General features: G+C 38.4%; 3 protein-coding genes across 6 annotated transcripts; 1 reads left to right on the top strand and 2 right to left on the bottom strand.

Annotated features, from left to right (window-relative positions):
- Window positions 1-1,313: 1,313 nt before the first annotated feature.
- Window positions 1,314-10,264, top strand: trpv6 (transient receptor potential cation channel, subfamily V, member 6). Of its 2 annotated transcripts, XM_014984943.2 has the most exons (17): window positions 1,314-1,403; window positions 1,542-1,689; window positions 1,792-1,889; window positions 1,972-2,094; window positions 3,860-4,000; window positions 4,156-4,254; window positions 4,427-4,602; window positions 4,672-4,818; window positions 5,297-5,376; window positions 5,473-5,608; window positions 6,655-6,741; window positions 6,831-6,907; window positions 7,002-7,167; window positions 7,304-7,370; window positions 7,450-7,718; window positions 7,809-7,915; window positions 9,736-10,264. In XM_014984943.2, the coding sequence occupies exons 2-17, from the start codon at window positions 1,559-1,561 to the stop codon at window positions 9,986-9,988; spliced, it is 2,157 nt and encodes a 718-aa protein (XP_014840429.2). In that variant the 5' UTR covers window positions 1,314-1,403; window positions 1,542-1,558; the 3' UTR covers window positions 9,989-10,264. The 2 variants fall into 2 exon arrangements, with proteins under 2 accessions (XP_014840429.2, XP_087869860.1); XM_088013734.1 differs by having other exon boundaries at window positions 7,450-7,915.
- LOC106916567 (early activation antigen CD69-like) lies at window positions 9,366-15,227 on the bottom strand. 2 transcript variants are annotated; one of them, XM_088013735.1, is made up of 7 exons: window positions 15,093-15,227; window positions 14,888-14,980; window positions 12,603-12,707; window positions 12,240-12,356; window positions 11,515-11,666; window positions 11,314-11,411; window positions 9,366-10,596 (listed from the first exon to the last, which is right to left on the bottom strand). In XM_088013735.1, the coding sequence occupies exons 1-7, from the start codon at window positions 15,178-15,180 to the stop codon at window positions 10,470-10,472; spliced, it is 780 nt and encodes a 259-aa protein (XP_087869861.1). In that variant the 5' UTR covers window positions 15,181-15,227; the 3' UTR covers window positions 9,366-10,469. The 2 variants fall into 2 exon arrangements, with proteins under 2 accessions (XP_087869861.1, XP_014840431.2); XM_014984945.2 differs by lacking the exons at window positions 14,888-14,980; window positions 15,093-15,227 and adding an exon at window positions 12,783-12,962.
- A 2,687-nt stretch (window positions 15,228-17,914) lies between these two features.
- On the bottom strand, window positions 17,915-24,046 carry LOC106916566 (rheacalcin-1-like). Of its 2 annotated transcripts, XM_014984944.2 has the most exons (7): window positions 23,286-24,046; window positions 23,051-23,149; window positions 20,830-20,934; window positions 20,486-20,596; window positions 19,579-19,730; window positions 19,369-19,466; window positions 17,915-18,764 (listed from the first exon to the last, which is right to left on the bottom strand). In XM_014984944.2, exons 1-7 carry the CDS (start codon window positions 23,371-23,373, stop codon window positions 18,638-18,640), a joined length of 780 nt encoding a protein of 259 aa, XP_014840430.2. In that variant the 5' UTR covers window positions 23,374-24,046; the 3' UTR covers window positions 17,915-18,637. The 2 variants fall into 2 exon arrangements, with proteins under 2 accessions (XP_014840430.2, XP_087869900.1); XM_088013774.1 differs by lacking the exons at window positions 23,051-23,149; window positions 23,286-24,046 and adding an exon at window positions 21,012-21,236.
- Between the last annotated feature and the right edge of the window lie 57 nt (window positions 24,047-24,103).

The raw sequence follows: 24,103 nt of genomic DNA, 5'->3' as shown, positions 1-24,103 counted from the left end.
CATGAAGCTGCAGAATTTTTATAGTGGCCATGCAGGTTTTGTTGGTAACGCAGAGGAATGCAGATCGGCCTGGTAATGGCCTCTATGAAGTCTGCACTCTCCTTTTTGGGAGAAATAATTCTGACCCTGGCTCAAATTTTTTTCTTACAAGTTATTCCTGCACAATTTTAGATGTGAATGCAGTCTCACTATGATGCTGAAATATGAAATCCCTTTTCATGTTTAGGTTGCAAACAAAAACCTCAAAGTTTTGGATCAAAGCCAGCTGATATTTGGTCATAATTTAATCTCCTCTGATAAAAACAAACCGTAAAACTGCTGCATCTCCAGAAAAGCAGCCCCAGAGCATGATACTGGATGTCTGGATTTATTCCTTATATTTGAAATAAGGAATAGTGTTCTTTAGGTGAGGCACAGTGTCGATTCTTTACCAAATGTTCTCTTTGGATTATTGCCCAAAAGTTCAGTTTTATCAGATTGCAACACAATCACACACAAACTTTTAGCCAGATCTGGATGATTTCCTCCTGTAGAGCCTCTTGGCAGCTTCCCTGATGACTGTCAGTCTTGTCAGTAATTTTGAAGAGTTTTATTGATTTCAATTTTGTCTCACATTTTACCCAATAACCTGTTACTGAACTCACTGTCTCATGCATCTTTATCCTGACTGATACCTTTAAACAATGACCTCCGTAATTTCTCTGTAAACGGCTTTAGCTGAACGATGCAAATGAGGAAAAGTAAAGAAAATTCAGTTACAACCACTTCATTAATATTATTTAAGGTTAACTGATTCAGTATGCTTCATGGGAAGCGTGAACGACTGACTGCTGAAAGGAACACTTCTTTGATGATGCTTCAAAAAAATATTTGGTTTAAGAGTGTGCAAACTTCTGCAACAAAATTATGGCATGTTCTTAATTTATTTTAATCTTACTGAACCAAAATTATATCATGTGGAAAAAGTTTACATTTTTGCTTCATCTTGACAGAGATGTACACACTTTAGAGCTCTGGGAATGTCAGGGATTGGAACCAGCATCCCTCCACCCTCAAAGCAAGTGAGCTTCACTGGTAATTTCAAATCATCATGATGAAGGCGTTCAAAGTCAACAAGTGGACCGAAGCTTCAAACACAACTTTCTCTGTGGTATTTCTGTAACCAGCAGGTAAAGTCTACCTGCTCATTACCACCTCACTGTCCCTGCCTCACCTGTCCGCTCCCCGCCCATTCATTCCCAGTCCCACCACACGGCTCCTCCCCTTCCACGCTGGGGTCATATATAATTGCAAAGCCTGTGGGATTTCTACTCAGGGACATTTTCAAGTTGCTGAGCCCAAATTTTAAGGGTTATGACTGAGGAGTTGTAAAAGAAGAGAAGCAGCGCTTTTTTTCTGTGAGGGTAAGACGGCCTTTTGCTTTCAAACTCCTAAAGAAATTGTTTCTGCTTTTAATATTATTCACACTCTTTGCAAATATAGACCTAAATCAGGTATGTTGACCTGTAAATAACTAAAACCCTTGTATATCACTTTTCCAGTTGAACATCAGGACTCCATGTCTCCGTCTCTGGCCAGATCTGCTCCCAGCGAGCTCAACCACTGGTGGACCCAGCTGAGGTTTCGCCTTCAGAACAAAAAAGGATGGAACGAAATGCTGGATGAGACATTTCTCTACTACACAAAAAAGTATTACATTACCTGAAGTCACTGCAACTGTTTTTTTTTTTTTTATTTTTAGGCAGCATGCATTAAAAGTTTATATTTTGTGGCTTTCGTATTGTTTTGCAGCATAAATGACATTCCTCTCTTCTACGCGGCTAAAAACAACAGTGCTGGCTGCATAAAGAAGCTACTGAGCTGTGCTTCCACCAACATATTTGAGAGAGGTAGGAATAGCACTAAAGAAAAAGAAACCTTTTTGTAGTGTTTTATCATCTCTGTAACATTAAAATAATTCCTGTCACTCAGGATCCCTCGGAGAGACGGCTCTTCACGTTGCTGTGATGAACGACAACCTGGACGCCGCCATGGCTCTGATGGATGGAGCTCCCGACCTCATCAATGAGCCCATGACCTCTGAGCTTTTTCAAGGTTCAAGAGCGTTAACACTCCAAAACTGAAACAGAGATGCACATTATTAAAATGTCAAAGTCTTACTGTTAAAGGAGACAAACGCAGCTAGATGTGCGATAAGTAGAGGAAAAAGCAAATGAACAGCAGACAGAGTCTAAGATAAAAAAAAAGACGATTCTGAGTCGAAGTAACAAACATGTAAAACTAGATTTCATCAAATCTTTAGACAAAGCAAAATTTGCTGGTGTAAGTCTAAATAAACAACAAATCGTCCAAATCTTGGTCTTTGCAGCTTTTTCCTCCGCTAGAGGAGAGCGGTAAACAACAAAATGTATCATCAGCCGGGCTCGCTGGGTGTGTTTCAACTGTTCATGATAACAAGGTCGTTGACACGCAGATTGGCACTCAGAGTCATTTTAGTCCAAAGCTTCACTTTCACCTGAGGTAAAAAGTGCAGCTTTTTACCTCAGGTGTCCTACTGCTGTTTCTGCTGGATGCTGAGATTTCTAACATGCTTTAGCGCACCAAAACTTTCTGACTTCTTTGAAATAGTTTGGTTTGCTCGCAGTGTTGGGAATTAGCTGCTCATATCAAAAGGCAGCTTCGGGGACGAAATGATCAGTTTGATTGTTGACGTGTTCTTGTTATTTTTATTAATTGTCTGGGGAAATGCTTACTGAGACGTTTCCAGTTGCCTAAAATCTCCTTATTGGTCTCTGTATGGTGGACTTGAGGAAAACTGTCAATGTTTTCCAGTATTTACACAAAAATTTAGAAGAAAAGAATTCATTTTAATGTCTATAACATTTAATTAAATTGCTAATTTGAATCTAAGCTAACAGAAGGAGCATTTCATAAACTGCTTATTGATAAGGAAATTATACTTTTGTGTTTTTTCTGCTCTTTACCAAAATATGACTAGATATTTCTCAGGTTATTTGCTTGAGTAGCTAGCCTGCAGTCAGCTGCTTAACAGAGATAATGCTTTTTATCATCATGTTAGTGCTGGGCAACCTGGGAAAACTTTGATTGCTCCAGTACTTTCTCTGCCATCTCAATAAAATGACTTCAAACATTTGAAATGGTACGATCGAATATTTTCTGAAACTGTAACTTTGGTAAATAAACTGTGAGCAGGAAGTTGACCAGCCTTCTCTCTTCAACAGTGGAGCATTATGACCTTTCTGAGTGAACTTGTTTTTCTTTATTTAGAGGCTACGTTTGAAAACACAATTTGGGCCAAATTCTTCTCAAATCAATCCAATTTATTGAAATCCAATCAAATCATTTAGTCAGACTCAGCTTAATCAAGTTCTGTTGAATTCAGTTGATTATTTACTTCCAGATAATAAAAAAAATTATATATGAGTGGCCCTGCGACAGACTGGCGACCTGTCCAGGGTGACCCCGCCTCTCGCCCAGAACGTTAGCTGAAGATAGGCACCAGCACCTCCCGACCCCACTAATGGGATAAGGGTGTAAAGAAAATGGATGGATGGATGGATGGATGGATGGATGGATGGATGGATGGATGGATGGATGGATGGATGGATGGATGGATGGATGGATGGATGGATGGATGGATGGATGGATGGATGGATGGATGGATGGATGGATGGATGGATGGATATTTTGAAGTTAATCAGTAATTCTGGGAATACATTTCTTTCTTTTAAAATTAAAGTCAATCTAGATAAATAAATCTTCATAATCTAACATGCTGCCTTTTTTTAAGACTTACAATTTTCAAAAATGACCATAACGTTGTTTATCTGTGCCTCAGGTGTCACTCCTCTCCACATCGCTGTAGTGAATCAGAACCTCAACCTGGTTCGTCATCTGATCAGCCGTGGAGGAGACGTCATCAACCCTCGAGTCACTGGTCTGTATTTCAGGAAGAGGATAGGAGGACTTTTTTACTGTGGTAAGTCAGCACAATCTCGCAATAACAACATACCAGGAATATTGACTTGTTTCTGGTATTTGTTTGGTATTTGTGTAAAATAAGCTTCTTTGTTGTCTTTCAATGTGATAAAAATCACGTGGTGTAATTTTTATGCATCTGTGTTTGCGCTACAGGTGAGCACATCCTGTCTTTTGCTGCTTGTACCGGTAATGAGGACATCATTGCCATGCTGATCGACGCTGGGGCCAGCACCAGGATCCAAGACTACCTAGGTCTGAAATCCCCGTTCAAGAATTGGAAATTTAATTACGATTGACTAACATAATAACATGACATGTGGTTCCAACTATAACAAACAATTTACAAATAAACTCTGTTAATATGCCTTTATTTTATTTTAATCCATTTTATTTGGCTTTTATCTCCATGCATCTCATCTTCTAGGAAACACACTGCTTCACATTTTAGTCCTGCAGCCCAATAAGACCACAGCGTGCCAAGCCATTGACCTGATATTGGCCCGTGATGTGGAGCTGGACCAGCCGGTGCCCCTCGACATGGTGCCCAACAACAGAGGCCTCACACCTTTCAAACTGGCTGCCAAGGAGGGAAACATCGTGGTGAGTGCAGAGCACAGAAGGAAAAGAAAGCTGCGGCAGATTATTTCACTAATGCAGCGTTTCTCTCAGGTGTTTCAGCACCTGGTTAATAAGAGGCGCGTCGTCCAGTGGAGCCTGGGCCCCTTGAGCTCCCACCTGTACGACCTGACTGAAATCGACTCGTGGGCTGACACCATGTCGGTGCTGGAAGTGATAGTGGGCAGCCAGAAGAGAGAGGTAGAGATCACATAGGTGTTAAGATTTAGTATTTGGTTTGATTTATCGATTCATTTGGCACCGTATATAAAAAAAAAAGACAAAAATGCATGTCATACCCTTTACTGGGTAATATATACACATGCATATATGGAGAAATATGTACAATAAAGATGCATACAGTACAGACAAAACATTGTCTAGGTTGTCCAGTTAATGTTTTATGTAATAACTACTGTAGTTAACACAGAAACAAAAAGTGGATGTAGCTTGAAAAGGATTGGGAATAAAACAAATTTATTTACCCCCGCTCTATGTCCACACATAAACCATGTGGTTGCCACTGTAATTTAAGATTTGGTCAAATTTGTGTTATGAATATAATTATATTTACCAATTTGAAATATTGGCAAATATTTCAAATTGGTAAATATAGTTTAGTATTTTAGTAAGTATGAATATTGCGGTGGAAAAATAACATTTGTTTTTTTTTAAAAAGGCGAGGAGGATTCTGGAGGTGACTCCTGTGAGGCAGCTGGTCAGACTGAAGTGGAATCTATATGGGAAATATTACCTCAGGTAGTTTCATCTTTGTGCGGAGTAAAAAAAATAAAATGAAATGTAGATGGATACACCGTGTTTTTAACTGTTTTTTCTCCACCTCTCCTATGTCAGACTGCTTCTCCTCCTGTACCTGCTGTACATAGGGACCTTCACCCTGTCCTGTATCTTCCGCCCTCTAAAGGACGCTGACAGGAACTACACAGACACGGACCTGGACAAAACCATCCGGGTTCAGAAGACCCTCAACGTGGGTTGCACTCATGAATTCATAGCACAAATGTTGAAGTTTTAGGTTTACCACTTACAACTAGAACTGTTTTTTGAGCATCAGCAAACCTCAACAGTGCAGTTACATAATGTTTGAAGCTTACTTGAGTAGATTTAACTTCATCATATAATTTGTAATAAAACGGTAAAATAATAATTTTTTATTGCATTTATTGGATATTACTTTTTAGAAGCACATATTATATACATTCAGACTCAGTTTGACAGTTAAAATCTGAAGATACAATGTGGCATAATTTCTATTATTTAGATGAATGATTATAATTAAGTTTCTCACTGGAAAGAATAATTTCCTATTTAACTACCTCAGCTTTAAGTTTAATTAATTTAAAGCGATTTCACATCAAACACGTATCTAAACAGATACATTTCTTTTATATGCAGTAATTGTAAACACACTGTAAACACAGTGCTTACACTTCTTTAATAACCATTCATGGTGAATAAATATACTGTGTTTCAGTTGCATAATCTGTAACCTATCATTTAATTAGATTACAGGTATTATTTAGCTGAACAAAATACCACAACAAAAGTAATAATTTTGGTTGAAAAAGCAGTAGTGCCACAACTCTTTAAGGAATCACATACAGGAAATATGGAGGAGAAGTTTTATTTTTAAATTTATAGTTCTGAGGTTATAATATAATATTCTGAGAATTAAATATTTCTTGAGTCACAACCATCCAGATTAACAGAAGTAAACCTATTTAAAACATGTGTCTAATGAATTTATGCCATATAGTTTTAATTTTGGAAATTAATTAGCTGTTCAATGATATTCCCATTTATTGTGATTCACATGTATTTGCTTTCCTGTTCCTCTGAACGTCTATAAACAAACTAGACGTTTGTGTGAAGGCATGTTTCCTATAATGTTCCCTTTTTTAACTCATCTTCAAACCGTGACGACTAAGTTGTCAGGGTTTTTTTTAATCCCACCACATGGATGTAAACATCAAACTGAGCGCTGATGCTCGCTGTATTTTCCTGCTCCTGCTTCAGGAGAGTTATGTGACTTATGGGGACAGTCTGCGGCTGGCTGGAGAGGTCATCAGCGTCCTGGGAGCCATACTCATCCTGGTGCTGGAGGTCAGCACATGACTCATGTCCTATCTTTATGCTTTTATGAAGCAGTTGTGTGTGCTAAAGCGTCCTCCTCCGTGTCACTTTACCAACAGATCCCTGATATACTGAGAGTCGGAGCAAAGCGTTACTTCGGCCAGACGGCATTGGGAGGACCCTTCCATGTCATACTGTAAATAGAAGCATTTTTACAGCAGGGACACGACAGCAAAGTTCGCAGACCTGTTGTTTGATGCTTCTGCTGTTGTCTGTGATGTTTTGTGCAGAATAAGCTACGCGACCTTGGTGGTGCTGCTGTGTGTGTTCAGAGCATGCGAGGTGCACGGGGAAAGGGAAGTGATGGCGGTGTGTCTGCTTCTTGGCTGGTGCAACGTCATGTTCTTCGCTCGCGGGTTTGAAATGCTCGGCCCGTACGTCATCATGATACAGAAGGTGAGAAGGAGTGTCAAAGTTATGCGTTGCTTTGCAATACGCCAACATATTACAGCTGTTAATGGTGCAGTACAACGTGACAGGGTGATTTATGTGTCCTTTTTTTAAAATCCCTCTTTCTTTCATTTCCTCCTAGATTATATTTGGAGACCTGACGAAGTTTATGTGGCTGAGTGTCATTATCCTCATCGGTTTTTCCACCTGTAAGTGTTTATTCTTGGTGTTTTTACATTCTTCGAAATTGTTTTTCTCGCTCACGTGTTTGTCTAATCTCCCCCTTAGCTCTTTGGATGGTATACATGACCCAAGACCCAAGTTCTATCCCTCAATACACGTCCTACCCCATCACCCTCTTCTCCGTGTTTGAGCTCAGCGTGGGTCTGATCGACCTGCCTGTGGATCACACCTTCATAACACCCCCCATCGTCCACGTGCTGCACGTCTGCTTGTCTATAGTCTGCTACATGCTGATGAGCAACGTGCTGATCGCCATGATGAGTGACACACAGTGGAGGGTGGCCCAAGAGAGAGACGAGCTCTGGAGGACTCAGGTAGCTGTTAAGCGCTCTCACGTCATCACCCTGTCAGCGTGGATTCAGCACTGCTGTGTCATGCTTACATCTGGGATATTTGTTGTTCAGGTTGTAGCCACGACTTTGATGCTGGAGAGGCGGCTTCCTCGCTGTCTGTGGCCTCGGCTCGGCGTGTGTGGGCTCAGCTTCGGCCTTAAAGAGCGCTGGTATCTCAGGTAAGAGAATGTGGCTCAGATCTCCAAGAGATAAATTGCTTAAGTAGCGTATGATAACAAGAGCCGGAAAAGACAATTACTAAAAACAAACTCTTCAAATCAGATCTTAAATCGGCTCAAAATAAACAACAACAACAAAAAAAGTTTCACTTTGAGTTTGCAAGAAAATCACTGAGGCTACAAGTCATTTAACAATCAGATGGATGAAACAACTCCAGACAAAAATAGGTTAGAAGCTGGAAAAGGCTTAAAAATGAGCAGATACTTTACCCACCAGCAGGTTAACGACCCTGAACAAACATCCAGAAATCCAAGAAATGGTGTACATTAAAGCATCCAACAACCCAAGGATCAGTAAATAAACCTAAAAATTGCAGTTGACAAACACTTAACGTTCACTCTGAGTCTGAGATGCTCTATAAAGAGAAATAGCAAATAAAAATCAGCTTCTCGTTGTTCAAAACTGGCAGAGAATTGCCTCAGAAGACTTGTAGTTGTCATTGCAGAGATAGGAGGTTTTATAAAGATGGACTGAAGGAACCTGAAGATAAATTTAATCCACAATTTTCAGATCCACATTTTTGTCTTGGTTTGTCCTTTAAAACCCGAGTGAAGTACTGATGTTGGCTTAGGATAAAATGTGAAAAAAATTTGGAGGGCATTGTGATAGAAAAAAGAAAAGTGCAAAAGGAGGGAATTGATTGATCAGGAATGTGTGAGCTCCTTGTCCTCGGAAAGTGCTGGATTATAATCAAACCAGTGGAAATCATTCAATATGAAAGCCTGTGGTGATTTTTTTATTATTCTAATGATGTTTTCCACATATTTATCATCACTTTTTTTCTGCATTGCTTTGGACCTCGAATGGAAATGTCACTTCACTTTTTGTAGAAGAAACAATTCAGTATTTTATGCATTAAAGACTTTTTTGCACTTAATATTTTTTAGTTGTTGTTTTTAACAAGCCTCTCCTGAACCACATCCTCTGGTAGATGAGACAAACCTCCTGTAGTATGAAAATAGTCTTAGAGATAAAATGCTTTATGCTTGACCTTCTGAAAAAAAAACATGTACTGAAAAGATAAAACTGAAGATCTGCTGAGGCTTTGCGGTAAAAAGGCACAACTTTTATGATTTACCAGAGTATTTTTGTCCTAAAGCATTCCAAAGTCTCATACTGTAACTTAAAGTAAGGTTTAATTTAAAAAGTTACCTTTGCAGCAGTTTATTTATTTTCAATTGAATTTTTTTTTATGTTATTTGTAATTGCTCTCTGTTTTATTTTTCATTTTAGAAAAACTAATTTCAGTAGAACTAGCACAGAAAGGATCTCTGGGTAATCAGTTAAAAGTGGAGGGAACCTTCTAGGCTGGTGCTCCCCCTGGTGGTGGCTAAACTACATAGCAACTTAACATTAAAGCACAAATAAAAGTGGAGAGTCAAACAAACATTTTGTTAGCAGAAACAGTTTTATAGATGTTTCTGTTCACATAAAAGCAAGCTGCTACAGGAAGTGAATTAATCCAACCTTTCAGTTCATTCATTACAAACTTAAACTTATCCTGGTTATCAAACAATCTTTTCTTCATGCTATTATTCAAACAAGTCAAAATGTTTTCTATCCAAGGAAATCAAATAGATTGCCACAAAGGCATAAATATACAAACTATCAAAAGGGATGAAAATGATCAGCACCATGTTTCCTTTTTAATTTTACTTGACTGAACTGAAACGTGACCTCCAGCCCAAGAGCGTGTTTTGAGTTTGAACGTTGTTCATGTTCCATTAAAGTTCGATTTACTGAAGCTCCTCTTCTGCAGGGTCGAAGACAGGAACGACCCCATGATGCAAAAGATGCGACGCTACGTCAAGGTCTTCTCTAGTCTGGATGAGAAGGAGGGCGTCGAAAAGTCGGACTCAGCGAAGGACAGCCCGGTGCTCCGACACAAAAACACAGGCAAGAGGAAGGCACAGGAGGGGTGGGACGTGATTCGTAACAGCGCTTTCGGTTTGGAGATGGAGCAGATGGAGCAGAAGGAGCCGATGGAGATCCAGGACATCAGATACGTTTAAAGCGAAACTATGGGTGATCATAATCTAAACTTTTCGATGCAACGACACGTCACTGACTTGAAAATGTATCTGGTGTTTTTTTTCTTTGTAGTGAACTGTGCAATTATTCTTGCAGTATTACGCTATAGTGAAGCATGTTATTTTTTATAGCAATATATATCAAAAAATTATATGTAGCAGAAATGTATACAGAGGGAACATAATATTGAAACATTCCACGTGACAAAAAGGTGAATGCACACGTTTGTATGAAAATAAAGCGTTATTAAAACAAAACCTACTGATCTTTATTTGAGTCGACATGAAATGTATCGTCATAAAACATCTAAAGTTGATGAAAGCTAAACTACTAAAGCAGGAATCAGAATCAGAAATGTAATATTTACTTCATCTAAGAAGCTTGGATATGATTGGAGTGTGGCGTGAGAACAAGCTGTTGGTTGTGTTGCTATGGAGACGATTGCTGATGAGACAGTTTCCATCAGAACTGCAGCTGACAGATGAAGTAGGTGGTGGACTGACAGGAAGCTCTGTCCCAGTTCTTCTCAGCCGGGCCGTCACTGTTCAGATAGGCGCAGTCTCCACTGTGTGCAGCTTCAGTCCAGTAGCTGCAAACGTCACAGCAATTAATGTTAAAGACCAAACTGAATATACAGGAAATTAAGTTCTGATGAAAGTGAAATATCGTCTGGTGTTTGTAGCTCTTTTTGAAAAAGACAAAAACCAGCCTGAGACAGGAAGCTGATTTTAGCTTTAGTTTCTTTATCTTACCATGTCGAAAACAAAATTTGGCTCCGTTCTAAAATGGAGAAATTAACCGCATTTTTTTTATCTAGTCCCACCCGCATTTTTGATAAATGTATCACAAATGCAGAGTGTGTGTATATGTTAATGTCAACTTTATTTATGAAGCACTTAGCAACAAACAAGCTGCACCAAGTCCTGCACAGGAAAAACAAAATAATTAATTGGAGTTAAAAAGAAAAAAAAAGGAAAAACATGTAGAATACACGAATAAAGTAACTAGTTTAAAAAGATTTAAAACAAGCAAAAATAGTATTAGTTAAGATGTGAAGCTCTATTTAATTCAAACGTGGAAAAAGCAGAGGTAGGTCTTTATAAGGTCTTGAGATTGTGAGACTCTTGTATGCATCGGAACATTATTTCACAGTTTTGAGCCTTTTCAGGCAAGACAAAGCAGAAAAAATGAGGAGAAATTATTTAATACGATTATAAAACGGATCAATATTTAGCTGTCAGTTGTCTCGTAAATCATCCTAATCATCACTGGATGTTTCATGTACACATTATTTCTCTACATTCACCTCTGCTGGAGTTTATTGTTGTTGACCCAGGTCCATGTGGAGTCATCAAGTCTCAGTCCAATCCAGTACTTCAGATTCCCTTTCCTTGTCAGGAAGTTCTAGAGCAAAAGGCAGAAAAAGATTTGCACAAAATGTAATGTGCAAATAATCATAACCTAACAAACTGCTAAAAGTGACAACAACAAGTGTCACAGTGCAAACCTGAACAGTCTGGTTGGTAACAATAGCCAGAGATCCTCCACTGGAGCTGCAGTTCTTCTGACTCTCTGACCAGGTCAGTCTGGTGGTGGACAGGAAAAAACAGGAAGTGCCAAAGGTGAGCCAGCCGTTGGCGCACTGCCGGCAGGGAAGCTCTAAAAGATGAGGCAGATCAGGTGTGTTAAAACCTAACACAAAAAAAAGATAAAAAAAAAAAAAAACTCTACAAATATTCACTAAAACAGATGGTTAGGTATATAAAAACGTTTTTTTTTTTTTTTTTTAAAGCTCAGTACAGTCATTTCTGTAATGAGTGCTTTCAAAATGATCCAAAATTACAAACTGCCCCACAGCAGATGATTCCTACAACCCTGTAAACTACAGAAGTGCAACATAGTTTACGAGTGAAATGACCGACAACATAACAAAAAAGATCTCAACAACTTTGCTCCCACAGTTGAGTAACAACTTTAAATGACTTCGACATATTGTTTATCTGCTGTGGGCTGTTTTCAAGGTTTGATACTTTGTTTTGTTCCTATTTGTCAGCAGAATTTGCTGTCATGGTCAGAGAAAACGAGACGAAAAGCAAAACACCTGCAGAAAGATTGGATAACTTCTGATCAGGCAAAGGTCTGGTAAAGCAAAACTATCTTGAAAAATGCAGTACAAGATAAAGTATCAGATGTTTAAAAGTTTTTGTCTCATTTTGTCAAATTTACACTTACTCTTGAATGTCATCTTTGGGAAGCGGTTCTGGCAGTCCTCAAGGCTGCATGTTGGAGAAGGACTTTGTCGGTCATTAAATCTGCCATTTCCTTGGCAGGGTGTGGGTTCAGTTTGGACTAGAAGACAGAGGAGATTGGGAAGAGATATGAGGGCAAGAACAGCACCCTCAGGCTGCAGCTCTGCAGCCAGCAATGGACTGCATGGGAGATCTGTTGTTACAATGAAAGCTGGATCAAAGAATAAGATATTGCTTCCTAAAGCATGCTGGGTTTTCACTGTCTGCTATAATAACCTACTTTAGATCCGACATCTAACGTAGGTGTGTGATTTAGTTGCACTAATGCATGGCGGCGCGTACTCACGTTTCACACCGAGAACGACAACCACAATGAGAAGAATGAGGCAGATTGTTGCGAGGATTAAACACAGCAGACGGTGCCGTCCTGTTTTTCCTTCATCCTGTTTGCCTGAAGAGGAGAACCAAATGTCAGTGAGCTCTTACAAAGACCACCGTCAGAGTGGAAAAAACACTTCATCCCTACCTTTCTTTCCCTGCAGCTCAACCGACAATTTTGCTTCATCTGGTTTCTCTTTTTTATCCTCAAAGTAGCTGCGAAAAAATTTGATGTACATTTAGAAAGCTGTCCTACTGCGTGCCAGGCAGGGTGCTTATTCTTTTGTGTTCTAGCTCAAGTGTGCCTCGGGTAGAGTTTAAAGAGTCCCCCTCCCACCGCAAGCACCATGACAACGCCCAGTAATTTCTAAATTATTCACGTAGCACAGAGCTTGTCCTTGAATGCCCCCAAGCTTTAATCTCTTTCTCTTGAAGAAACAGTCACAATAGAGACTTTGTACTCCAAAACAAGAGATAGGGTTTCACTGGAAGCCATATTAGATCCGTGTTTGGGTCACACTTATCATAACGAACGTATGCTGACAACTTCAGTGCAGGAAAAGTAATTAGAACAAGGTCGTGTTCAAAACCATTTAGACAACAATAGGAAAATAGCTCAAGAAGCTTTAGTTGTAGATGTGCATTACTCAATATTACACTATGAAAACTCACAGAACATTGAGAACACACCAGGCTCTCGCAAAAGTCCCAATAGAATCTTTTAAAGCACCTTCCCTATTTACTTTACTTTATTGTAATGGTATGAAATTTGATACCCTTGTAGAACTTCTCTACAAATATCCAAAACTTTCCTTTCCCCGTGCTTCTGCAACAAACAGGAAGTCATTCATCTTTGATTGAACTTGCCACCGTGACCCTGTTTTGACTGCTTATAGCTTCTGCTTTTGATCATCTTGAAATTTAGTGACTTTGCTCATAAGGCATGGGGGACCTACAGGGTTCAAAATTGTAGCTTTTTATCCGTGTCTAAGAGCCATGGCCAGTCTTCAAAAATTTGACTTCCCAACAAGAAAATGAAATTATTGCAGCTCTTACAAGAAAGGTCACAGAGACACAAAACTTTCTGTGGTTCGTCCACATTTGGGCCCCAAGAAAAATCAACGGTGAAAAGCTGCCATCACCTAAAGCCCAACTCCAGAGAACAGGGAGAATAATGTTTTATTTCAGAAGGTCCGTATTTAAATTGTACTCTGAACAGTAACATAGCAGAGAGGTTTATTTTGACATATCGCCACCTGCATAGAATCATGTGTTATCTAAATGGTAGCTTGAAAAAAAAACAAAAAAAAAAACGAACAAACGACTATTCAATTTAGAAAACCCAGAATAAACATAAAATGACATGTCTGCTAAATTTAGTTCCGTAAATCTATGGATAAACATTTAACATCTGGGTTACAGATTGATTAAATACTATTCAAAATGAATAGCATTTTCTTAAAATGCATGTAGCATCTCTTGTATGTAACCAGATAGAAATTTATGCTGTTTATTACAAATTTATTTTGTAAATTTACATGGGGAAATGGTTATAAAATGAGGAAGAAAGATTCCTTTCTTCCTCTATATGTAAATGAGTTGTTTGCTGAATAAAAAAAATCACACACTTCAAGTATGCAGACCCACAGTTGTTACTGCTGCACTTTGCAAAACCAAAAACTAGAAACCATTTCAAATCTTTTAGAACGCTAAAGCCCCCACCACTAAGTGACTGGCAGCCTGTTCATTTCTATGACATACTAAAGTGATCTCTTTCAAATGTAGCTTTTTTTTTAATTATTTTTAGTACTACACATTATTCATTTTGTGAATGTTCATTTCTGCTGTGTTTATAACACATCAACACTAATTTAATGCTGAGATGCAAATATATCGATTCGGTTTCATTAGACATGCAGAAACATGCATAAGTACTGCTTTTTGGACTCCCTGCTTCTCCATGACTGTGTCTGATTCAATCACTTTCATATACCTGACATTTTTATTATTTAAAATGTGAACAATGCTAGAAAATATTGCATGCAAAAATGCTAAAGAAAAAAAACTATTAAAGAAGATGCACCTTTTAATGCATCACAAAATGACCTTATCCAGACTAAGTAACATGCTGAAGCATTTTACATTTTAGACATATGGTTAATTCAGCTGAGACATTTTCCTCACTTGTCCTGTCCGCTAGTCTTTGCTGTACATCCAAAAGAAAAATACTCCTTTTCTGATTTGCAGACATACCATCTCCTGGTCTGACTGCCGGAGGAAAGGCTTCTACATAGACATCCTCAGACGGACTTTGCAGGCTTTCGTAACGGACTGGTTCTGCTTCCTCTAAAGACAAAAATACAAACACATCTGGAGCTCACTTTCAAATTTACACACAATTAATTTAAACACCTGAGCACCATCCTCTGTGCTAATTCACTAAATATCTTTTCCTCACCTTGAGCTTTCACCTCCAGCATCGGCTCACCTGCCCCCTCCTCTTTGTTGCTTTGTGGGCTCTCTGCGGGGATCTCCTGCATCTCCATGGCTGCCTTTGCGTTAATTCCCTAAATTTTTATTCACCCAGAGAGTTTAAGTTTTCTGACAATGAGGGTTATGTAACTTTTTCAAAGTTCAAACACAAATGCAGAGTGATGCTAAGTTGCAAATATGTATAGGTCAAATTGGTTATAAAGAATAAGAGCAGCTCCTTATGTCTAGTCAACGTGTGACTCATTTCAAAGAAGACTCATCACTTCCCCTAAAACATTTCTTTTTATTTTATTTAATTCCGCCCTTCCCCTAAACTGCACGTAAACAACTGACAAATAGCTTTTGGGGTTTGATCTTGCCTCACATCTTAGCTCACTTGAAAGCAGTGCAATGTGTGATAATAATATCGTTTTTTTTTTATTCAGAGGAAAGACTTAAATAAGAGAAATCTTTTAAGATGCTATGAAATCATTTACCGCCTTGGGCTTTATTTTCATTTTTTACCACATAAAAGCCTGAGATATTTTGTTATAAATAATGAATAACTGGGAAATGGAAGGCATTGTTTTTTTTTTTTTTTAATGTATTGCAATTGAATATCTGCAAAGTATTATGTGTGTCTATTCAGCTCTTTTCAGTCCGATACCTTAAAGTATTTTTTTTAAAACATGCAAAACACAATATAAAGAAAACTGCAAATCAAGAACCCATCTGACTACATGACAAACTAAAAGATCTAAAGAAAGGCTAAAGAAATGTCCTTCTCTAAGGAAAGTTAGGAACAAAGTTATTATTTTAGTCTATAAATAGTTTCTAACCAATATCTAAGAGGCAATGCATATCAGCTGCTCCAGATGCACATCGCAACAATCAATGCAATATAAATAATTAGTTTTGTTTAATAAAGTATCAATCTTGCCACAATTAGTGGTACCCCTCAAACATTTATATACAATAAATGTAAGGAAGCATTGCTTTTTCCATTGATCTGGTCTAATATTCTCAACATTTAATCTTTGTTTCTCATTAGCCATAATCATCCAGATTAACAGAAATAAACCCATTAAATGCATCAATCTGTGTAATGAACTGACGGATACGTTTTAAATTAAAATTATATCTATTGGTATTACTTAATCGTTCAATGACTTTATTGTGATGCCCATGTATTGGTTTTGTTCTTCCTCTAATCATTTATAAACAAGCTAATTCCTTGTGAAGCTGACTCAGAATATGTTGATTCTAGGTCAGACTATTAACAAAACCACACAGCTCTCAGAGTTTAATAAACAATGATAAATTACAAAATTGTGAGATATACGATCTAAGCTAAGGAAAATATCTATATAGAGCATACAACTATACGTATGTAAGATATTTTATTAGCAATTTCTTTCTGCAGGTCTAATTTGTTATAGGAAAGTATTGCAGTATTCAAACCTGCAATTGAGCAAGATATGTAAATCAGAGCTAGACCACCAGACATATTTTGTCTTTACAGAATTACACTGTTAAAAATATAAACAAGGGCACAACCTTTTAGTGTACTGTAATCTATTAAAAAGAGCTGCCTGTTTGCTACTGCAGTGGTGATGAAGAGGCCTGTCAGTGTCTGTTGTATTTCATTACCTCTCTGCTTAAACCGCTACTCCGTGCTGAAGCAAAAACAATACAACGTTCAACGTTTTCCGTAATCTGACAAGTAGTAAGTCTACGCCACTTTATTCACCAAAAACGTTTTTTTAATTCACCAAAAACTGATCTGTAATCTGGAACGTTCGCCACGTTGAGCTCTGCAGTTAGCCGCCTTATCTCACTGTGAGAAAGGCAATTGCATTGTGCGTCATGGACAAAAGGTCAAAGGTAACAAGGTGACCGGAGGGTTTATTATTATTAAAATATTTTATTATTAAAAAACCCCAACAAAAAAAAACAAATAATTTTAGTATATGTTATTATGTGTGAGAAGAGGGCTTAGGAAATAATAATACAAAAAATAAAAATAAAAATGAACCAAAAGGACACTTGGGGGCAAGGAGCAAAAGGGGCAGGTGCTCAAGCCACCCTCGCCCTCCCCCTCTGCACGTGCCTGCAAACATGGTAGTGGTAGCATCATTCTGTGGGTGTGTGCTATACTTCAGGAACATGGTAGAGACATGTTGAAGTTGAAGGTGGATTGAGCCAAACAGAGGAAAATACGAGAGGGAATCGAAAAACACGCAGAGTGGAGTGGTTTGAATCAAGGCGTGTCCAGTTATATACAATCTGGTAATGTGATCTACTCACAAATGTTGTTTTGACTTTTTTCTTTCATTTCCTCATCGATTATATTTGGAGACCCGACAAAGTTTATGTGGCTGAGTTTCATTGTTCTCATTGGTTTTTTCCACCTGTAAGTACTTATTCTTTGCATCTTGACAGGTTATTAAAAGACTGTCTTCTTTTCACTTATTGGTTTCCTCTTGGCCCTTTGGACCGGCTACATGACCAGGTCCCATTCCTGCAATCCAGGGTCTGCTTACATCTTGTTGTGCAAAAATAGGTCAGGTTTGCCTCTGAATAACGACGAGTAAGGAAATTATAACAAAGTTAGTCATTTAGAACAAACTTACATAGCTGGGGAACCACTGATCTGGTAAAAACCAGCCCCTTGTTCCACACTTCACTTCATCCAACTTACAGCCCATGAACATAGAGCCATGTTTAGCTACCATGTCATCCAGTGAACTTTGTGTCTTGTTGTAGGTTGGTTGATGAAGGACGCAAATGCCGAGAGGCAGAGGCAGCTTGTTGGTGAAGAATGTTTTAATGAAAAAAAATATGAAAACAACACAAAAACACAGGGAGCCAGAGCCAAAACAAAAATAGGAATCCAACTGGAGGAACAAGCAAGGAGTGTGAGCAGGAGAAAGGTTTAAATACTACGAAAAAAGACCTGGGTTGATTAGCTAACGGGTTGATATGACACTGGAAGGACCAGGAAATGAATCTAACTAAATATCACAAAGAATAAAACTAAGAGCAAACTAAGAGTAAAACATGGCAAAACTGATCAGATGAAAATAACTGCACTAACAGAAGAAACAAATATGGATGAATGAAAATAAGAAATCAGTGCAGAAAAATAACAGAAGCAAAAAGTGCAAATAAAACGGAATCTGACATTTTGTTGGAAGAGAATTTTTCCTGGGCTTCTACATGAGCAGATCAAGCTTTATTCAATCTCAGTGTAATATGTTCAAGATTAACGATTCTATGAAGGCTTCACAGCAGTCTGTAATTGTTTTTGTTTTTTTTCTAGACGTAAACCCAGCAAATACGATTTTTAAAAGCTAAACCACTGATTTACACGATGCAGCAGTAAGTAGAATTTGATGGCGTACATTTAATTTAGTCCACAAATGTAATATATTTTTTTATCTAAGAAGCTTGGATATGATTGGAGTGTAACATGAGAACAAGCTGTTGGTTGTGTTGCTATGGAGACGATTGCTGATGAGACAGTTTCCATCAGAACTGCAGCTGACAGATGAAGTAGGTGGTGGACTGACAGGAAGCTCTGTCCCAGTTCTTCTCAGCCGGGCCGTCACTGTTCAGATAGGCGCAGTCTCCACTGTGTGCAGCTTCAGTCCAGTAGCTGCAAACGTCACAACAATTAATGTTAACGATTCAAGAAAAGGTAAAAAATACGAAGGTTATTTTTAGAAAAGTGAAGTAATCTCTTTTGTGGCTCCTTTTACAGAGAAGATAAAAAAAACAAAACAGCCAACGTTGAGTTTTTTCCTATGGTGTTAAAGCTTATGTTTACTGTTTATTTATGTTGTAATTTTTATAAAATTTTATAAAAATAGAGAAATTTACTGCTTTTTGTGAACAAAAAAAATCAAGTCCTGCCCTCTATTAGCAGACAGTGTGTGTGTTGGGGTGAACGGCGCAAAAATTACTTTGAGATACTTTGTCAGTGTGGAGATTGCTGTGATTTCATGGTCTTGTTTTATTTATTTATTTATTTATTTTTCAAACTTAATAGTTAATTGATCAGTTGGTGCTGAAAATTAATTTCTCTATGAACAGTGATTGAGTGCCCCCACCTGGTCAAATAATTATGAGCTAAATTGATCAGTATCTGACTCCTCATATCAACCATAGTAAAAACAGAAATCAACAGAAATAACATAATAAAATTAAAGCAATATTTAGCGATCGGTTGTTAAATAAATAATCTATTTCTCATGAATCACCTCTGCTGCAGCTTTCTTCTGTTGACCCAGTTCCATGTGGAGTTTTCATGTCTCAGTCCAATCCAATATTTCAGATCCCCTTTCTTTGACAGGAAGTTCTAGAGCAAAAGGAGAGACAAGGGCTCAGATTTGCACAAAATGCACAGTGTAAAAATAATTATAACGTAACAAACTGCTCGCAGTAACAGTGACCCTCGTCACAATGCAAACCTGGACAGTCTGGCTGGAAACGATAGCCAGAGATCCTCCACTGGAGCTGCAGTTCTTCTGACTCTCTGACCAGGTCAGTCTGGTGGTGGACAGGAAGAAACAGGATTTGCCAAAGGTGAGCCAGCCGCTGGCGCACTGCCGGCAGGGAAGTCCTAAAAAAAACGAGACAGATGAGTTAAAGCAAAAAGCATGAAAGAGAAAACTGTCTATTAAGACAAATGTGTAGATAGGTTTGAAAATGTCTTTGTGCTTTCATGATGTAATTTAGCATATTTATTGATGTTATTAATATACGTTTAACTTGTGCTATTGTCCAAAATATTAGAGTTGTTTGACATTTCTTAAGCTTTTAAGGTTCTGATCTTCGTTTGGGTCAGTTCACTCTATTGAAATGTGACAGATTATAATCTTTGATCAGGACTAAATAACTCTGAGCATACTCTTGGCAGACAGGATGTATTGGAGACACATAACAAGATAGACTGTAAGAAAGTTATAGAAAATTACTTTAAATCAGATTGTCAAAAAAGGTTTGAAATGATCCATAGCTACAAAATGTCCCGTGGCAGACGGCTCCCCCAGTACTGCAAACTACAAAACATGGTGAAACAACTAGCGCGCAAACAAAAAAGATCTTCAACAACCTTGTTCCCAAATTACCAGTTGAATAAAAATAACTTTAAATGACTTCAAAATATTGTTCATCTGCTATTGATAATGTTGAAGGTTTGAAACTTTGTCACACTTGTCCCCTTTTCTTATTTGTCAAAGCACATGCTCACAATTTGAACTTCTGAACAAGACCACTTTGGATAAAGGCAAGGCAAAAATAAAATAAAATAACTGACAAAGTATCAGATGTTTTTCTTTGCTTATAGAGGGTTTTATTTAGCACCTTTACACTTACTGTTGAAATGATTGTTTGGATAGTAGCTCTGACAGTCCTCCAAGCTGCATGTTGGACTTTGTTGGTCTCCGGATCTGCCGTTTCCTGGGCAGACAGTGGATCCAGCTCGGACTACAAAACAGAGCACAGTGGGAGGAGACATGAGGGGTAAGAACAGCAACCTCAGGCTGCAGCTCTGCAGCTAACAGCGGTCTGCTACAATCTGTTGCTACAAAAAAACTGGATCACCCTAAAGCACGTTACAATGTCACTGTCTGCACAAATATAATGCCCTACTTTACATCTAAGTCATCCTGAGGTGTGTGTTTTAGTTGCAGTGATGCATGGCGGCGGCGCATACTCACGTTTCACACCGAGGACAAAAACCAGAATGAGAAGGATGAAGCAGATTATTGTGAGGATTAAACACAGCACCCGGTACAGTCCTGGTTTTCCTTCATCCTGTTTGCCTGAAGAGGAAACCCAAATGTCAGTGAGCTCTTACAAAGACCACCGTCAGAGTGGAAAAAAACACTTCACCCATTACCTTCCTCTCCCTCCAGCTCCACGGACAATTTTGCTTCATCTGGTTTCTCTTTTTTATCCTCAACATAGCTGCGAAAAAATTTGATGTACATGGAGAAAACTGTCCTCCGACTATATATCAGGCACCTTGTTTACTCTTTTCTGCTCTGGTTTCCTGCTCTGCTGACGCAAGCGTGCCTCTGCTGGAGTTTAAAGAGACCCCTCTCCCACCGCAGCACCATGGCAACTCCCAGTAAATCCTTAATTATTCACATTGCACAGAGCTTGTCCTTGAATGCCCCCAAGCTTTTTATGTGTCTTCCTCTTTAAGAATGAGAACTTGTTTGTGTGTGTGAGAGAGACAGACAGTGAGCAAGAACAAAATCCAAACATGTCACAACAAAGACTTACTTCTCCAAATCAAATCTCCAAATCTCCAAATCTCCAAATCAAGAGATAGGATTTCATTACAGATCATATTAGATCTGTGCTTGAGTCACACTTATCATAACGAGTTCTTCCCAATGACATCTGTGAAGGAAAAGTGATAAGAACAACTTTGTGTTCAAAGTTTTGTATGCAGAATTTGGAGAACAGCTCAGGATTCTTTTGTTTTAGTTCTGCGTTGCGTTGCTTATTATGCCACTTTGCAGCCAAAGGCACTGAGTCACCCATCCAAATCCCTCATTACAGGAGTTTCAATCACTTCCAAAGCCACTGGTGTATAACATGCAACACATGGGTGTGCAGATTGCTTCTACAAAGAGTTGTGACAGAATGGGTCGCTCTCTGGAGCTCAGTCCAGTGTGGTGCCACGATGCGATGCCACTTGTGGAGTAAGTCCAGTCCTGAAATTTCCTCAGGCTCAGAGATACATCGACTCTGATCTTCTAAAGCTTTGTGCACAAAATCAGGTGCAAACTTGATCAAATGTGCAAACCTGATCCAGAAACAATACGCATAAAGGGTTACATCAGCAAAATGTGGACAATAAATTAACGAGTTTGTCTTCATGAATATGCAAAACAAATGCTGAGAAACTGCAAAGTATTGGAAGGAGGATATTAAAATGTACTGACTTACCGCCTCAACGTGATTTATTAAATCAGAACCAGATTGCGGGTGCTGTTTTTGTGTTTATATTCAGCACATATGAAAAGCAGGTGTAAACTGGCAGGTAAAAATCGCTAACTGTACGGAGGAGGCGGCATAGATACAACGACAGAAGGCATTATGCTGTTTATTTTATTTATTTATTTATTTTTATTCATATACTTTATATACTGAGGCAAATGGTAAGTGTTAAGAACATAACTATTATGCAACTTTTATGACTTCAGTGAAACTTGAAGTCATAAAATGAGAAGTCTGAGAAATTTCCTTTCTTCCTCATTTTGACAGCATTTATGTGAAGGTGTTGCTCATCAGACTAAACCAAAGACTTGACATTTCAAGTGTAAGGAATCCAAGTTGTCACTAAAACTGCTGAATTTTGCAAAAAAAAAAAAAAAAAAAAAAAAGCAACACCCTAGTCTTCAAGAAAACGTCCTTCTTAGCTCCTGACTGCCCACCTAGTAATTTTTGATACACTAAACTGATCTCTGATTAATCTAGATTCTTAAAAATAAAGTAGTAAAAAAGTAATTTTGAGAATTTTGATCATTTTTTGCAGTGCTTAGAGTACATTAATATTGATTTAAGGCTAAGGTGCAAATCTAACAGTTCAGTTTCATTAGACAAATACAACATGTGGATAAATGAAACGGCTTTTTTGCAGCAGTGTGAAACCACACGCTAGACACAAATGAACAAATGTAACCAAACTGTAGTACTATCTGTGGCTAGTACTACATTCTGCTCAGAATGTAAATAATACAGACATATATTAAATAACAAAAAACTAAAGTGTTGAGGAAAATGCATCACAAAGGGGTGACACAGACTGAGAAACATGTTGAAACATGAGGAGTTCTGTTGCTTCAGCAGACATTTAGCTCAAAGGATAAACTCATTTGTCCTGTTAGTCAGTTTTATCTGTGCATTTGTTATATAAATGCATACCTGTTCTTGATTTGACTGTCGGATGAAAGGCTTCTGCTTCTACGTAGACGTCCTCCGATGGACTTTGCAGTTCTTCGTAATGGTCTGGTTCTGCTTCCTCTAAAGACAAGAATACAGACAAATCTGGAGCTCATGTGCATGTTCTTGCCATGCAATTAATGTAAACACCTGAGCACCAAAATGCACTCAAAGTAATTGGCTTACTTTGAGTGAATTCATAACAGATATTGCTCACCTTCAGTTACCACCTTCAGCATCGGCTCACCTGCTCCCTCCTCTTCGTTGCTTTTTGGGCTCTCTTTGGGGATATCCTGCATCTCCATGGCAGCCTCAGGTCTGATCCCCTAACTTTCGATTTACTCAGAACGTCTATGGGTCAGTTCACAATGAAGGTTATGTAACTTTCTCAGGGTGCAGAAACAAACAGCTGACACCAAGCTGCGAATATCTAGATGTCAAAATCAGTTTAAAGAGAAAGAAAGAAATAGTTCCTTATGTCCAGTCAAACATGTGGTTCATTTGACTGAAGACTAATAACTTCCCCTTCAAAGATTTCTTTTTACTTTTTTTTTTTTTTTTTTATTGCGCCCTTCCCCTAAACCACATATAAAAAAAAAACTCGGACAAATAGCTTTAGGGGTTGGAACTTGCCTCATCTCTAAGTTCCTTTGAAACCCAATGTAACTTCAAGTGTCAGTCAGACAGCAGACTTTAACATATTTCTACTAGTTTATAAATCGCTAAACAGCTAAGCATCGAAATACATCAAAGACCTGCTGTTGTTGTAGCAACCATTGAGACCCCTCAGGTCTTCTGGTTCTGGTCTGCTCTGCATCCCCAGAATCAAACATGGAGAAGCAACTTCCAAAAAACTGAAAAACAGCTGAAACACAGAGCTCCTTTAAATAAAGGATGTCTCTTCCTTCCACTTCATTATCCACATATAAACTCCAGAGAATATCCACTGAAATTTATGAGTAATGACCAACACTGACAACGAGATAAAATGTGGAACGATAACTGTTGCATGAGAGGTTCAGCAAGGCGCTGCAC

Source organism: Poecilia mexicana, unplaced genomic scaffold, assembly GCF_051168715.1.
Source record: "Poecilia mexicana isolate PSO_F unplaced genomic scaffold, ASM5116871v1 scaffold_16, whole genome shotgun sequence".
Lineage (NCBI taxonomy): Eukaryota > Metazoa > Chordata > Actinopteri > Cyprinodontiformes > Poeciliidae > Poecilia > Poecilia mexicana.
The sequence above is the reverse complement of the archived record's forward strand: the minus strand, read 5'-3'. Positions and strand labels throughout refer to the sequence as shown.